This window comes from Hypomesus nipponensis, chromosome 3 (genome assembly GCF_054491055.1).
Source record: "Hypomesus nipponensis isolate SF chromosome 3, ASM5449105v1, whole genome shotgun sequence".
NCBI lineage: Eukaryota > Metazoa > Chordata > Actinopteri > Osmeriformes > Osmeridae > Hypomesus > Hypomesus nipponensis.
This window is the reverse complement of record NC_140363.1, coordinates 15955253-15969666: the sequence shown is the minus strand read 5'-3', so window position 1 is coordinate 15969666 and position 14414 is coordinate 15955253. Positions and strand designations below refer to the sequence as shown.

The 14414-nt window shown below is 45.9% G+C and overlaps 1 protein-coding gene and 1 long non-coding RNA gene across 3 annotated transcripts; one reads left to right on the top strand and one right to left on the bottom strand.

Annotated features, from left to right (window-relative positions):
* Positions 1-41: 41 nt before the first annotated feature.
* On the bottom strand, positions 42-2379 carry LOC146300042 (uncharacterized). 2 transcript variants are annotated; one of them, XR_014732030.1, is made up of 3 exons: positions 2218-2379; positions 1913-1997; positions 42-260 (listed from the first exon to the last, which is right to left on the bottom strand). It is a non-coding gene; the product is annotated as an uncharacterized LOC146300042 (long non-coding RNA). The 2 variants fall into 2 exon arrangements; XR_014732031.1 differs by lacking the exon at positions 2218-2379 and adding an exon at positions 2079-2196.
* ehd4 (EH-domain containing 4) lies at positions 1520-13191 on the top strand. Its single transcript, XM_084679634.1, has 6 exons — positions 1520-2019; positions 4507-4683; positions 6065-6162; positions 8335-8747; positions 10410-10574; positions 11456-13191. Exons 1-6 carry the CDS (start codon positions 1790-1792, stop codon positions 12011-12013), a joined length of 1641 nt encoding a protein of 546 aa, XP_084535760.1. The 5' UTR covers positions 1520-1789; the 3' UTR covers positions 12014-13191.
* Positions 13192-14414: the final 1223 nt, after the last annotated feature.

Sequence of the window (14414 nt, the reverse complement as noted above, 5' to 3'; positions counted from 1 at the left end):
ATTGACACGGTTAGAAACAGTAATCAAAATTGTCACCTGCAAACTTTTTAATCTATTTATTGGCCAGTCTGAGATATGAATTTTACTTTGCAACCAGCAAAGGCCAGCATCCCAGAGTTGCCTCTTTGTGTCGATGTTGAGACTGGTGTTTTGCAGGTACTATTTAATAAGCGGCCAGTTGAGGACCTGGGAGGCTTCTGTTATCTTAATGTTCAGTTCCACTCCTCTTTCAGTTCTGGTTCCAGCCAGATTTAGCTTTTCTGTGAAGGGAGTAAGACACAGCATTCTTACAGTTTCTCTGCAATTTTTCACACATGGAATAGCTTTCAGAATCAGCTTTATTCGCCAAGTAAGTTTACAAACAATGGAATTTACTGTGGCAGGAAGGTGCATACAATAGATCATTTCTTAGAACAAGAGTATACTTATGAGGTTTAAAAGAATGTTCTTTGCTTCGGGCCATTTTGTGTGTAATCAAAGTCAAACCCACAGTTACGTTCAAAGATTAATTAAGTTTCTTTCCAAAAACAAGGTCATTTCTAATGGACCCCAAACTTCTGAACAGAGAATAGACCTATATAAACACTACTGGTGTTAAATTAACACTTTGAATGCTATTATAAAGACAGAACCTCCGTTTTGTATCTGAAGTGGTAGACCTCGCGTAAGGTAACAGCACGGATACTGATACAGCAATGGTGCTGCAGTCCTGTCAGTCTGACTAGAACTCTATACTCAAAATGAAGAAAACCACAGATAAAGGACTGTTACGCCTTTTTGTATCTTTATATACATTGTTTTGTAATGTTGAAAACAGATGCTGTGCATCCTATGGATTTAGTTTTTTTACACTGTTGGGAAGAAAATGCCTCAATAGAACTCAAACCCCTACAGCTGCAACGGAACTGAGTCAGTCAGCTTGTTTTTCATGGTGGAGAAGATTGTTATTTGCACAAGTTATGTTTGAATGTGTAATATTAAAGAGGTATTCAACAAATGGGATTTGTCACTTTGACTTTGTAGTTTGTGGTCCTCTCTCTTTTCTTTTCTCTTTCTTTGTCTCTCTCTCCACTAGGTGTCAGGGTAGCATAGCTACAACTCTTAACTATTATGCCCTACCTTCATTTGGAAAATCACAAAATGTAAAGACAACCATATGATACCAATGATTAAATAACTTTGCATACTAAGCAGTCAACCGTGCTGAACTGCCTTGTATTCAAGCAGTATGCGTGCATATATTTCAAAATATTGATATGTTATAAGAAAATGTTGGTTGCATTAAATGCATTACGTATGCATTGAATGATAAAATGGTTATGATCTTAATGGCCCTGGATATTTGGAATAAATTAGCTTTTTATCAGGACGAGGCTCTGCTGCTTTTGTAGGAGAAATCCATTCATGTTGTCATTCGTAAGTGATGAATGAATGATTATTTCTATGAAATATTACAGTAGTTTTCCCTCATGAATATCGAGTCCCTGACCGCCGCTACGTCAGATGGGAAGGGCGATGGCGGTGTTCAGGTAAGTGCGCCAGTGTGTGAAGGCGACGCACAGAGGAGTCACTGTGCGCAGCGTCGGAGAGAATACAGCAGGAGACCAGCTGCCACGTTCGTTCGTCGACAAAGAACGACTTGATAAAAAAGTAACAAGAGCGCGCGAACTGTTGATAATTGAATGCAAGAGTGACGATTGTTCCTCTAAACTTCATAGCTCCGAGAATACAACGAAAACTGATCGTTACTTCTGTTTTTGTGAAGTTAAAGCGGAGCATCTCCACCGTCATGTTCAGTTGGGTGAATAAGGAACAAGGAGGGAGAAACAAGGAAGGCGAGATGTATCAAACAGTAACGGAAGGACTTCAAGCTCTTTATTCAAAGAAATTATTACCGTTGGAGGAAACGTACCTTTTTCATGATTTCCACTCTCCGGCTTTGGAGGCAGCAGATTTCCAAAGCAAACCAATGGTCCTCCTTGTCGGCCAGTACTCCACTGGGAAAACAACGTTCATCAGGTAAAGATAATGTCAATAACAGATAGGCCTACACAAACAACTTTGATCAAATCTCTTACAAAATCACTTTTGTGATAACGTCGTCCTGAATCCCCGTGAATCAACTGTTAAGTGTAACCAACAATCATGTTCACTGTTTGTGTATTTATGATGTCAGACATCCTCCTCCATCTCTCCCTCCCTCGCAGTTAGACACACCTGTTGAACAAACCACAAAGTCGCGCTCCTCTGACCCATACATCTCAATTCCATTTAATTTAATTCCAAGCTATCTGACAGTTATGTTTATGTTGGCTAGTCTCTGTTTCAGCGTCTGGGCCAATGAAGCCTGATTCAGAGGGTGAGACCGCACTCCTCCCCCCCAGGTCAGCTGTGGAGGGTTCAAGCCTAGATCTGGGCTACTTTGCCAGAGGTTTCATGTCACGAGTTACTGGCTGATAATTAACCCTTTTGTCTCTCTGGGCTGACATGATATAAACCCCACTTTCGTCTCCTGTGGGGGGGGGGGTGTGTGTGTGTGTGTGTGGGGGGGGGGGGGGGTGTGGGGGGGGGGGGTACCATACTGGTATCAGGGAGATCTAGGCACCAGGCCAATCTTAGTCCAGGGAAGCATTAGGAAACAGAAGAAGAAAGCTGCAAGGAATTTTTCTATTTAATGGCAATTTCAAGCATGTTCTCTATCCGGACTAGCCAGGAGCGACTGTGTCAGTTTGATGACAGCATGATAAGACATGCAGGCTGACTGTCTGCAGAGAGAGAAGCTCCACACGCAGGCAGCTGCAGAGAGGAGATAGTAACTGACACAACACTGAGAATGAGGTCAGTAACACACCCCTGTGTGTCTCCAGGGGATCACCATCTTGGCTCACCTTGCAGATCATGTGCAGACAGGAAAATGGCATAGAAAATGATGGCTTCATAGATAATCTGGGCTGGGTTGGGAGTTAGCTGAGCCAGTTTATAGGACTTAGAGTAAGGTTACCAGTATAATAGATGTGCTGACTGTGAGACTGCTGCACACTTAAACTACTGTCACCTTTTCCGCCGGACTCTCTTGGGCTTGAGTGCCAAGATTCAGTTCCTATCTGCAGCGGTTTGCAATGTTGCACTTCTCCTGAGTGTTACACTTTTTTGAGGTTCTTGTTGTTAAATTGTTTAATTGTAACTTGCTATTATGGTTCTTCCCTTTGGGACTTAGTTTTCACATGTGTATGCTTCATGTTTTGGCTACCCGCAATGTTTGGGGCTGTCTCGTTGTTATGATCAGTGACCTCTGCACTTTTGTAAAGCTCTCTTTTGGAAGTCGCTTTGGATAAAAGCGTATGCTAAATACATAAATGTAAACATACTCTGTACTCAATTTCTCAATCTCAAGTTAACCAGTGTGTCAGTCATGAAGTCCTAAACAGTTACCCAAAAACCAGTGGTTTGGTTCTGTAGTTCAGAGCAGTTACCCAAAGACCCGTGGCCCCACCCTGAGAGGAATGCTGTGAATCATGGGAGCTCAGGCCAGTAACCGTGGAGACAGACTTGAAGTAATGACACATTTATGTCCTCTGCATGGAAGTGGATGGCATTACACTGTCCCCCCCCCCCATCCCTCTATCCCTTCTTTCCACCTTAACATCCTTCTCTCTGCCCCCTATCCCTTCCCTCCCCTCCCTCCTCTCTGTCCCTCTCCTTCTCCCAGTCCCCCAATTCTTGCCTCCCTCCTTCCTTTTCTCCTCTCTTGCCCCATGCCTTCCTCCCCACCTCTGTCCCCAGCCCCGGGTCTGTGTTCAGACCTCTGACATGGCCTATCCTCCCTCAGGAAGCGGAGAGGATCCCTAGCATGGTCACACAGGGCAGGAAGAACAACACCATGAGCCTGGTTGTTTTCTGTTGGTCTAAGGGACATATATCAACCCAGCAGCCAGCTTTGATGTCTGCTGGTTGGCACAGAGGGAGAACAGAGTCTGGTTTCCAGTCAGGCCTGGACCTTACCCTGGATCTCTCACACACTGAGAAAGATATGGGAGTTTTGGAATACTGATAAAAGTGATGCACTCAGTTTATTTTGTACTTTTGCCTTCAGTCGTTTTTTGTGTGAAATCCATCTTCTGTGCAACATCAGTCCAACGTGGATTTATGTTGCCGCATTTGTGAGGATCGAGTAAAAAAGTCCTCTCTGAACTCTCCCTAAACACAATGTCGTGGTTTATCATGAGCTGGTACTCAGATTAATTTGCATGGAGAAGTAGGCCTTTTGCAAACATCACAGTGTCTGGACAGCTGTGGTTGATAAAACGGTTAGAAGATAGTGTGATCATCAGTAACTGTACAATACCGCATCTACTTTGTGTAATACATTGTGTAACTAGTTGTGTCTGACATGACGCTTGTCGGTGTCTGTTTCTACTGTTTATCCAACAAATAGCAGTTTCTGTGTGTGTGTGTGTGCGCCTGTACTTTGTGTGTGTAACTAACGTGTGTGTTTGTGTGTTCCAGGTACCTGCTGGAGCAGGATTTCCCAGGGATGCGGATCGGCCCAGAGCCCACCACCGATGGATTCATCGCCGTCATGCACGGGGACACAGAGGGCGTCGTCCCTGGAAACGCCCTGGTCGTCGACCCCAAGAAACCCTTCCGTAAACTTAACGCCTTTGGAAACTCCTTCCTCAACAGGTGAGAGTCAGTTGGTTGTGGATATCGGTCTACAGAGGTTTATAGCGAGCTGTTGAAGTAAAAAAAAAAAGATTTAATAGATAGGCACACTTTGGTAGATGGTGTTTAAACTTTATTGTGTTCCAGCGTACTGCAGCGTTGTGTTGTGACTGATTCTGGTGACAATGCTGAGGCAGCAGTTTGTGTTCTGCTCTCGAGGGGTTTCTGGTTCTTGTGAAGCTTTCCCTGCTGAGTTGGTGTACAGTGTGATTGGAAGAATGTTCCTCCAAAGCCTAATAAACGTCTTACAGTAACTATCACAACCTGTTCTGCTGTGCTGTACACACTTCACTGGGGGCCTGAACCTGATCAAGTAAAATGAGAACAGGGTATACTGTAGTTTTACTATGCAAATAACTGTTTGCTCACTGAAAGAGACAGTTTGTGTAAGCGAAGTGCAAACTGACACAGTAAATATATTTTTCCGTTCACGCGAGTAAAATGGAAACTGACACATGGTTGTGTCCTTGATTGAATGCTGCTCCTGTTGGTTCCCTAGAGAGCGGACCGGACCCAGACCCAGACGGGTTTGTCTAACTGTTAATAACAGCCAAGGTGTGAGGCCTGTTTTGGTAGTTCTGTCCCATTGCTTCCTGTCCCGGCCTTTGCCTTCTGACATCTCTGTCATTCTGTTCCACAAACACCCAGAGAGCAGGAAACGGCTCGGTCACCCTTCCATTGATCCTACCTTCAGCAGCCTCTCTGGCTGGCAGGGACCACAAGAGCTGGGTTTTAATTTTAAACATCGGGCCGACGAGGCGTATTTCCTCCGCCTGGATATTTCTGTGCTTGAGAGGAAGTGGATAAGAGCCCGAGTGACAGTTGACCAAGGTGAGGTCAAAGACATTCCTACCAGGGAGGATCTCCTGCACAACAGAGGAACCATCCACAATACTCATTGTTTCCCCAGGGAAGTCTGTGTGCGTCACCGCGTGTCACTCGGAGTGTGTTTTCCCGCCGGCCCGACTCTGTTGTTCTACACCAATGAATTTATAGTTTTAAGATGGCAGCCATGTCTGCATACTTTCTCATAGTCCTTCCTGTCAACAACAATAGCCTGAGGTCTGTGTACTGTTATTAGTTAGATACTGTACTGGGATATCATTAGCCTACCTGATATCGAAACAGGACATCTACTGTACATGTTTGGATAACGTAGGTTGTGCCTCCAACACACATTCATTATTAAGAAAGGGAAAGTGAACAAGGTGTCTGAATATCGTAAAATTGATTGTCTGTTTTCCCAAAATAAACATAAACGTCTCTCTCTCTCTCTCTCTCTCTCTCTCTCTCTCTCTCTCTCTCTTCTCTCTTTTCTCTCTGTCTACTTGTTTCCCTCAAGGTTTATTTGTTCCCAGATGCCTAACCAAGTGCTACAGAGTATCAGCATCATCGACACTCCGGGCATCCTGTCTGGAGAGAAGCAACGCATCAGCAGAGGTCAGAGACCAAGGCTGCCCCCAGGCTAGCATCAGACTAGCTTCATGCTAACTGCCCCATAATAGTTAGATGCTAGCAGGCTAGCTACAGAGGAGATGTTGGTAGCACAAGGCTAGCAACATTATCCTTTTCCATGCAGGGAACTTAAAGAATACGAAGACCTTTGGGTAAGTGAGGTTTGAACACCTGCTGACCAACTAGTTCCCTCTTTCGCTTCCTCTTCGGTGAGATTGGTTAATCTGATGCAACTGCATCGCTAGGTTTCTATTCTGAAGAAAGATCCCTCAATAAAACCTTGACATGTGAAAGTTCTATATTTACACTTGAGCAAAAGTCTGATCAGCTCTGAAACGATAGTGTTGCCAGGTGTCGTTTATTTAGGACCTATGTCTATACTACCTCTAAGGTTTTGGGGAATGGGCCCTCCCTGGCAGCAGAGAGCAGCTTTGGAGTCACCACATATTATGTTCAGAAGATTGGTTGAGTTCTGTCCTCCAGGAGAGAGAAGCTGTGTCTGTAACGCAGCGCTGTTGAGGGAGGGTGGGATGGCCTTTCAGAGAGAGGGAGAGGGAGAGGGAGAGGGAGAGGGAGAGGGAGAGGGAGAGGGAGAGGGAGAGGGAGAGAGTAGAAGTCTGTAGCCTGTATTGTGGTGCAGAGATGGATGGATGGATGGGAGGGGGTGAAGGGTGGTATGGAGGGAGGGGTGGAAGGGCGTTCCTGCATCTGGAACTGTTTTGCTGTCTCAGCTGAGTTGTATTCCTCAAGCACTGGCCATTTAAATTCTTCTGGTGACTCAACATTCGGTCATTACATCAGTGGAGGTTTGTAGCTGAATGCTCAAGTCCTTTTTTTATTGTCTGTATGTGAAATGAGCGTCAGATGCGATGATAGCATGTTGATGTTGTGAATACAAGTTTCTTTTTAACACAAAACATTGCTAATTATTTCCTTTGCATGCTTCTTGTTAATGTTCAGATTTATAAATAGATAAAGCCCAATAAATGCCCTTCAGCCTGCTTTGGATATGTCGTCTTTCAAGACATTTCCCCGCCCCCCTCCCCCCCCTTCATGATGACATCATCCTCTTTCCCACACTTCTCAAGCAGCACCTCCCTCGCCTGCACTCTCTCCCCTGTAATCTCTCATTCTCTTTCCCTCTCTCTCCTTTTCAGTTTTGGCATAGTAAGATGGTGCTCTCATTGTAGATATGTTTCTTCTCCCTCCCTCCCCCCCACCTGCCTGCTTCCCCTCTGGAAATAAAAAAAAACATGCACCGGCCCTCACGCCATCAAAGCTCTACCAACACTATAACAAGGGCACAAAGATTGGCCCATCAGCCAGTTGTGTTTGTCTGGGAAGTTCGTTCCTGTTTGATTGTCTTACATATAGTCGACACCCTCCTTAAAGTTGTTGTCACGGTGCCAACACTTGATACGCCTGGTGTAACCTGATCCAGGCCTGTGTTTGTGTGGCAGTACATTCACAACCTGGTTTATTTATGCAAGGAGGTCCACATGCAGGTGGCCTACAGTCAACTTACCTCTGTGCCAGGTAATGTTTGCGGGTGTGTGTTTACTGTGTTTTGTGTCAACTCTGGATATGACTCTAGAACAAAGGCTGGAGGTGGAGCTGGAGGTAGGCTGGTTGGAGGGCTGGTTGGAGGGCTGGTTGGAGGGCTGGTTGGAGGGCTGGTTGGAGGGCTGGTTGGAGGGCTGATTGGATGGCTGGTTGGAGGGCTGGAGGTGGGCTGGTTGGAGGGCTGGTTGGAAGGCTGGTTGGAGGGCTGGTTGGAGGGCTGGTTGGAGGGCTGGTTGGAGGGCTGGTTGGACGGCTGGGTGGAGGGCTGGTTGGATGGCTGGGTGGAGGGCTTGTTGGATGGCTGGTTGGAGGGCTGGTTGTAGAGCTGAGGTCAGAGCACAAAGTAAGATAGTCCTATTCTAATCGACTATCAACAAGACATTTCTATCAATGAGAATCATCTGTACGGCAGTAATACCCATGCAGGCAGATGCAGCACAGCAGCAATGCAGGCTTGTGTTTCTCCTCTGGTGTCGAATGTGAAACTGTGAGAAATCATAGTACTACTGTCTGTGATTGGAGCATTGCTCCTCATTTCCTCGGCCCGCTACCGTATGTGTTAAACACCGTTTCTCTGTTGTCCTGTCCCTTCAGGCTACGACTTCTCCGAGGTTCTGCGCTGGTTCGGCGAGCGCGTGGACCGCATCATCCTCCTTTTCGACGCCCACAAGCTGGACATCTCCGACGAGTTCTCTGAGGCTATCAAGGCGTTCCGCGGGCAGGACGACAAGATCCGCGTGGTCCTCAACAAGGCCGACCAGGTGGACTCCCAGCAGCTGATGCGTGTCTACGGCGCCCTCATGTGGTCGCTGGGCAAGGTGATCAACACGCCGGAGGTGGCCCGGGTTTACCTGGGATCTTTCTGGGCCAAGCCGCTCCAGAACTCCGAAAACCGCCGGCTGTTCGAGGCGGAGACCCAAGACCTGTTCAGAGACATCCAGAGTTTGCCGAGAAACGCAGCCTTGCGCAAGCTCAACGACCTCATAAAGCGAGCCCGCCTTGCCAAGGTAACCGCGTCAGACACAAGGAGGCGTGATTTCACTCCATACAAACAGGAATTCATTACTATGTTCTATGTCTAAATCAAGCCCACCTGGCCAGGATGCTGTAGTTGGGTAGTGACACTCTCTAGACCACAGCTCCTTGACCACAGCTCCTATATTTGGGATGTATAACTCATGGTGGTTCAAGGTGATGACTGCACCTTGAACCACCTGATGACTCTGTTGTGTTTCTTTTGACCAATGAAACTAGTGTTGTTTTACGCCTGCTATTGTTGTGTCACCACTTCCTCTGAGCTTCCTTTAACCCAGGGCTCCATTCACTACAGGGCTGCGTCCCATTACAACATGCTGCTCCCTCTACACAGTCCTCACTTCCTTCTCCTCGCAGGTGCAATAAGACAGGAAATTAGGCTGAGGTGTCTCCTTGCGAGTGTTGCGTCAAGTCTGGTTGACAGATTCATGTGTTGACCTTTGGATGAAGTCATGTGTTGGTCTAAGGACCTGTGTGATTACCAAATGGTTGGAAAGGGAACAACTATTCAGGATTGAGATGCAGCCCAGTTCCATGGAATGGTTTTGCGATTAAATGGCTATTAATGAGCTCAAACATGGCAGGACTGAGAGTGGGATGGAGAATGCCCTTATCTCTTTTCCGCTGGGTTGTTCCCTGGGGCCAGACAGGAATCCAGCACCACCAGTCCGGCATTCCTTCCCACCTCGCTACTTGCCATGTGGCTGCCTGTGAGACTGTGGGATGGAGTGGGGGGGGGGGGGGGGATTGTTACCAAGGTTGTCCTGACAACTCCTCCCTTAGTTCCCCCCTGTCTACGCAGTTGAGGAAATGCATGACGTATAAACCCTGGTCTCTTTCTGCTTCTGCACCTTCACCCATCTCCACTCCCTCGCTCTCCCTTCCTCCCACACCCACGATCCTCGAAATGGCCTTTCAAACCCTCTTCTCCCCCATCCTCACTCTGACACCATATTTACACCGCTTTGCCCTGTCTCGCACCTTCGCAGAAGCCCCTGCTTCCAGGAGGAATAAACATTCAGACTTCTTCCTCCTGGAATCCAGCCTCTCGCAAGCCGACATCCTGCAGTGCTCGCAACACTTTATTGAGGAAGTAGTTGCATAAACAGCGGTGTTGTCGAACACACCCCTGCTCTGTCAGGGACAGGGACAGGGTCAAGGTGGGGTTGTCCGCAGGACTAGCCAATCAGAGATAACCATCTGGCAAGGCTGGAGGTGACGGAACACAGTTGTAGAGGCACCATAGTATTTTGACCTTCTCTTGTGCTACTTTTCCCTTACTACCGGGACAACGTCTTACATTTACATTTATTCATTTAGCAGACGCTTTCATCCAAAGCGACTTCCATACGTCTTAGCCCAATATTCTCAGGGTCAAACTGGATATCACATCTGGCAAAGAGGGCCTAGTACTAAGATCCACCAAGAGCTGCAAGGCCTGTATAATAATATTGAGCCTGATGGTTTTTGTTAAGATTCACTCCAAACAACAAATTAGCATATTCCGAGATTTTCATTCATTTAGTAGACGGCTCAATCATCATCGGTTTTATCCTCCATTTCCTACGTCTGATTATTGTCACTGACTTTATGAACATTCTTTCTCTGTCTCCTTTTCCTTTTCTCCCAACCAGGTGCACGCCTACATCATCAGCTACCTGAAGAAGGAGATGCCATCTCTGTTTGGGAAGGAGAAGAAGAAGGAAGAACTGATCATGAGGCTTCCAGAGATCTACACACTGCTGCAGAGAGAGCACCACATCTCCCCTGGAGACTTCCCCAACGTCGGCAAAATGCAGGTCCGGTGGGAAGGGGGGAAAGGGAGGCATCAATGTAGAGATGAAAGATTGAACAACCATGAATGAGGGGATCGGGCGATACAAACACTTACGTTTGATACAAATTTTCCAGAAAAAATTGAAAAAAAAAAATGCAGCTGTAGGGATTATCTCGTCTCTGCCACCCATTTTCCTGAAGTCAGCCCTCATTCAACACCCCTCATGGGATTGAAATACGGTGGAATTGGCTCCAAATAGACACCAAAGAGGAAGGGGAGGTGGAAATACTGGTGCCACGTTCATGTTTCACAGGAAAGGGACTGCCAGAGGTGGCTTCAGAGCTTGTCCTGGTCTATAGAACTCTCCGGAGACCTTGAAATGGAGAGAAGAATACAGAACCTGTTGAATGTTGTCGGACATGGAGCTGCGCAGCTGCTGGAGACCGGGGTCCCTCGTCTCAGCATACGAGAACTGGACAGGGGATAGACATGACTACAGGGAGCCAGACACGCCATAACTGTACACCAGGCTGCAGCAGTACAGCTGGTGGAGAGAACATAGCTCACAATGCCGGGGTTATCTGGCTCCCCAGAGCTGATGTGTATCTGCTGTTCTGTCCTCACATGGTGGACTCAGTGACCGTTCACTGTGGTCCAGCTAAAATGCCTCTGGTCTTGTTTATACGTGTTTACAGAAACATAGTGTTCTCATCATCCCATCCTGCTGACTTGTTGAATCTCAGTTCTTCTCTATGCATCTATGTTTCTCGGCCAACTAAAGCAGACATTCATTATCGATATAAAGGTGGATTCCAAAGCTGCCAATTTCCATGATTGAAACTGCCATGTCTTAATATGAACCAGACTTTAAACATCCGTCCTCCCTCCCTTTCTCCCCTACAGGAGCAGCTTCAGCACTACGACTTCAGCAAGTTCCCCTCCCTCAAGATCAAACTGATCGAGTCCGTCGACAGAATGCTGGCCAACAAGATTTCAGGCCTGATGACCATGATCCGTGACGAGGAGAGCAAGGCCCCGCCCCCGATGGTGTCGGGCGGGGCGTTCGAGGACACGCAGGACGGCCCGTTCGGCCACGGCTACGGCGAGGGCATCAGCGCCGGCGCCGACACCGAGGACTGGATCGTGAGCCGGGATAAACACAAGTACGACGAGATCTTCTACATGCTCATGCCCGTTAACGGGAAGATCGCAGGCGTCAACGCCAAGAAGGAGATGATGAACTCGCACCTGCCCAACACAGTGCTGGGAAAGATCTGGAAACTGGCGGACTGCGACAAGGACGGGATGCTGGACGACGAGGAGTTTGCCCTGGCGCAGCACCTCATCAAGGTGAAGCTGGAGGGGTACGAGCTGCCAGCAGAGCTGCCTTTACACCTGGTCCCCCCTTCACACCGCAAGAACCCCACTGCAGACACCCTCTACAACCACGAGGAGGACTAGTCAACACGCTGATTAACCTTCTTATTAACTAACTCGCGTCCGGAGAGTGTACAGGTTTGGTTAGAATGTCATTTATGTGTTGGGATTTAAGAATAAGAGCAGGATTTTCACAATAAAAGCCTCCCCTTAATTGACTCCCTGATGAGGAGCACACACACCCAACTAACTGCCACATAAACATGCAGTGACTGTGAACATGGAACCAAAGCCTTACTTTGTTACTGATTGTCTTTGCTCACTTTTTGACATTTACTACTTTGCATCCAGAGATTAGTTTAACATATCGAGGATTCAATTGTCAATGTCAAAGTGAATTTATGTTTTCAATTGTCTTGAATGTGTAATCAACTTTCAGAAAATATACAATGACAAGTGACCCTTTTAAGCGCTCTCCAACACGTGTGTTTATTTAACATCCCTCGAGTAACTTCCTGTCTAACACTCAGAAACAGGAAGTTGGTGTGATGGACTGTTGCAGGGTTAGAGAGCATGTCCTCCTGTTTTAACAGCAGACAACAGAGGAACAGGCTATTAACTACCTGAACATAGAGTACACACAGAGAGAAAATACATTCCGTGTCTCTTCACATCACTTTACTGCTATCACTGTAAAATATTCCTGTAGGCCTTCATCCAGATTGTGCATTGTTTTTGAGTAACAAATTAACATTATTATATCTAAACCTATGATGGGAGTTATATCCTTGAGGACACAGAAGTCACACACAAAGCTTGCCTTAAAGCCATGTGCCTAAGCAGAAATGCCAGAACTGTAAGCTTTTTATCAGTTGGCCAGTTATGCCTTTTTGCAGATTTGGATGAAGAAGAAGAAGCAATTAATTATGAGAATATAACAATTTAAATAATTTTATTTTTGGAACATGTTACATTTTATAATGTATTAAATAACGTTTCTTTGGTAATCCTCAATTTTTATGTTCTTGTTTAGTTGAAATGTTCTTAGTCAGCCTCACAAACTAAGTGTAATATTCCTTATTCCTTTATTAGAGGCAGACTAATGACCATTGGTTACCCAGTAACATTATTCTGTCAGTGTTTATTTGTGCATCTGTGCTTAAAATATCTATCAATGTGTTTGTGATTTCAATGTCTATCAATGATTCAAGAGTCCATGTTTGTGATTTTGAACATGATCATAATTAAAACCAGTAAATGTGTGAAGGGCCTTTCTGCACCTGACCCTAACATCTAACCTCTCCTCGTCTGAAGATGTAAGTATAGGATCACATTAACTTGTGTACTGAAAGGAACAAACTGTATTTTGAATAGGATTTGAATTTTTTGGCTCAGTGTCTATGATCTCCTCAACCCCTTGATTGGGGGTTAGCTCAATTACTCTGAGGCAGGATCCCGACAGCATGTTAGCATGCTATACTGCATAGCATGTCAGCATGCTATACTGCACAGCATGTTAGCATGCTATACTGCATAGCATGTCAGCATGCTATACTGCATAGCATATTAGCATGCTATACTGCATAGCATGTCAGCATGCTATACTGCACAGCATGTTAGCATGCTATACTACATAGCATGTCAGCATGCTATACTGCACAGCATGTTAGCATGCTATACTACACAGCATGTCAGCACTCTGTACTGTATAGCAATATAGCATAGACTGATAGTTCACTGCCTGCCAGTATCCTGGCAAAATAAACAGATGCTGGTGGTTCTGGTTGCATCACTTCCAGGCTGTCACGGGTGTGGAGAAACCTCCACAAGAGTTGTGTAATGTTTTCATCTCCATGGCAGAAGGGGTGGAGGGGGAAGTCATATAAAGTTGCACTCAAACCAGATCTCTCTCTATCCGAGAACTGCTCTCTCTCTCTGAGACCAGCTGCTCCTTTGTTAAAAGGTCATCAGTTTGATGGATAACTATAGGCTAATTAAAGGCTTATTTCTATGGTTTGGCAGTTGGAGGTAGTAGTGGTATCATGGCCCATTCCGGTCTTTGATAGGATGTTTCTTATGATGTTATGCTGAACTGTCCTCAGGCTAAACTGATCCTCTCAGATATTTTCCATTGCCCCTGGGAAACGACTGATACATGGTCATTCATGGATCTCAGTCCTTTCTCTTGTACAGCTTCAACATTGTATTTTGCCATTGTAAATGACTGTTTGTGAATACTGATTAAACAATCTCACTGTACTTGACCAGTGAATGGAGAGTTCATAATGAAATTAAACAAGTAAAAATAACAAAAGCATTGTTTCGATACCTTCTAAAACATACATAGAAGCTTTTGGAAGAAAGGCCAGGTGTCATAAACTGGACGTGTTGCACTGTATGACACAGATCAGAAGAATAACCTTTGATCCCATTTCCTCATTCTTCAACAAGACAGATTAGTAAGAATAAATTAAAATCCATCCTG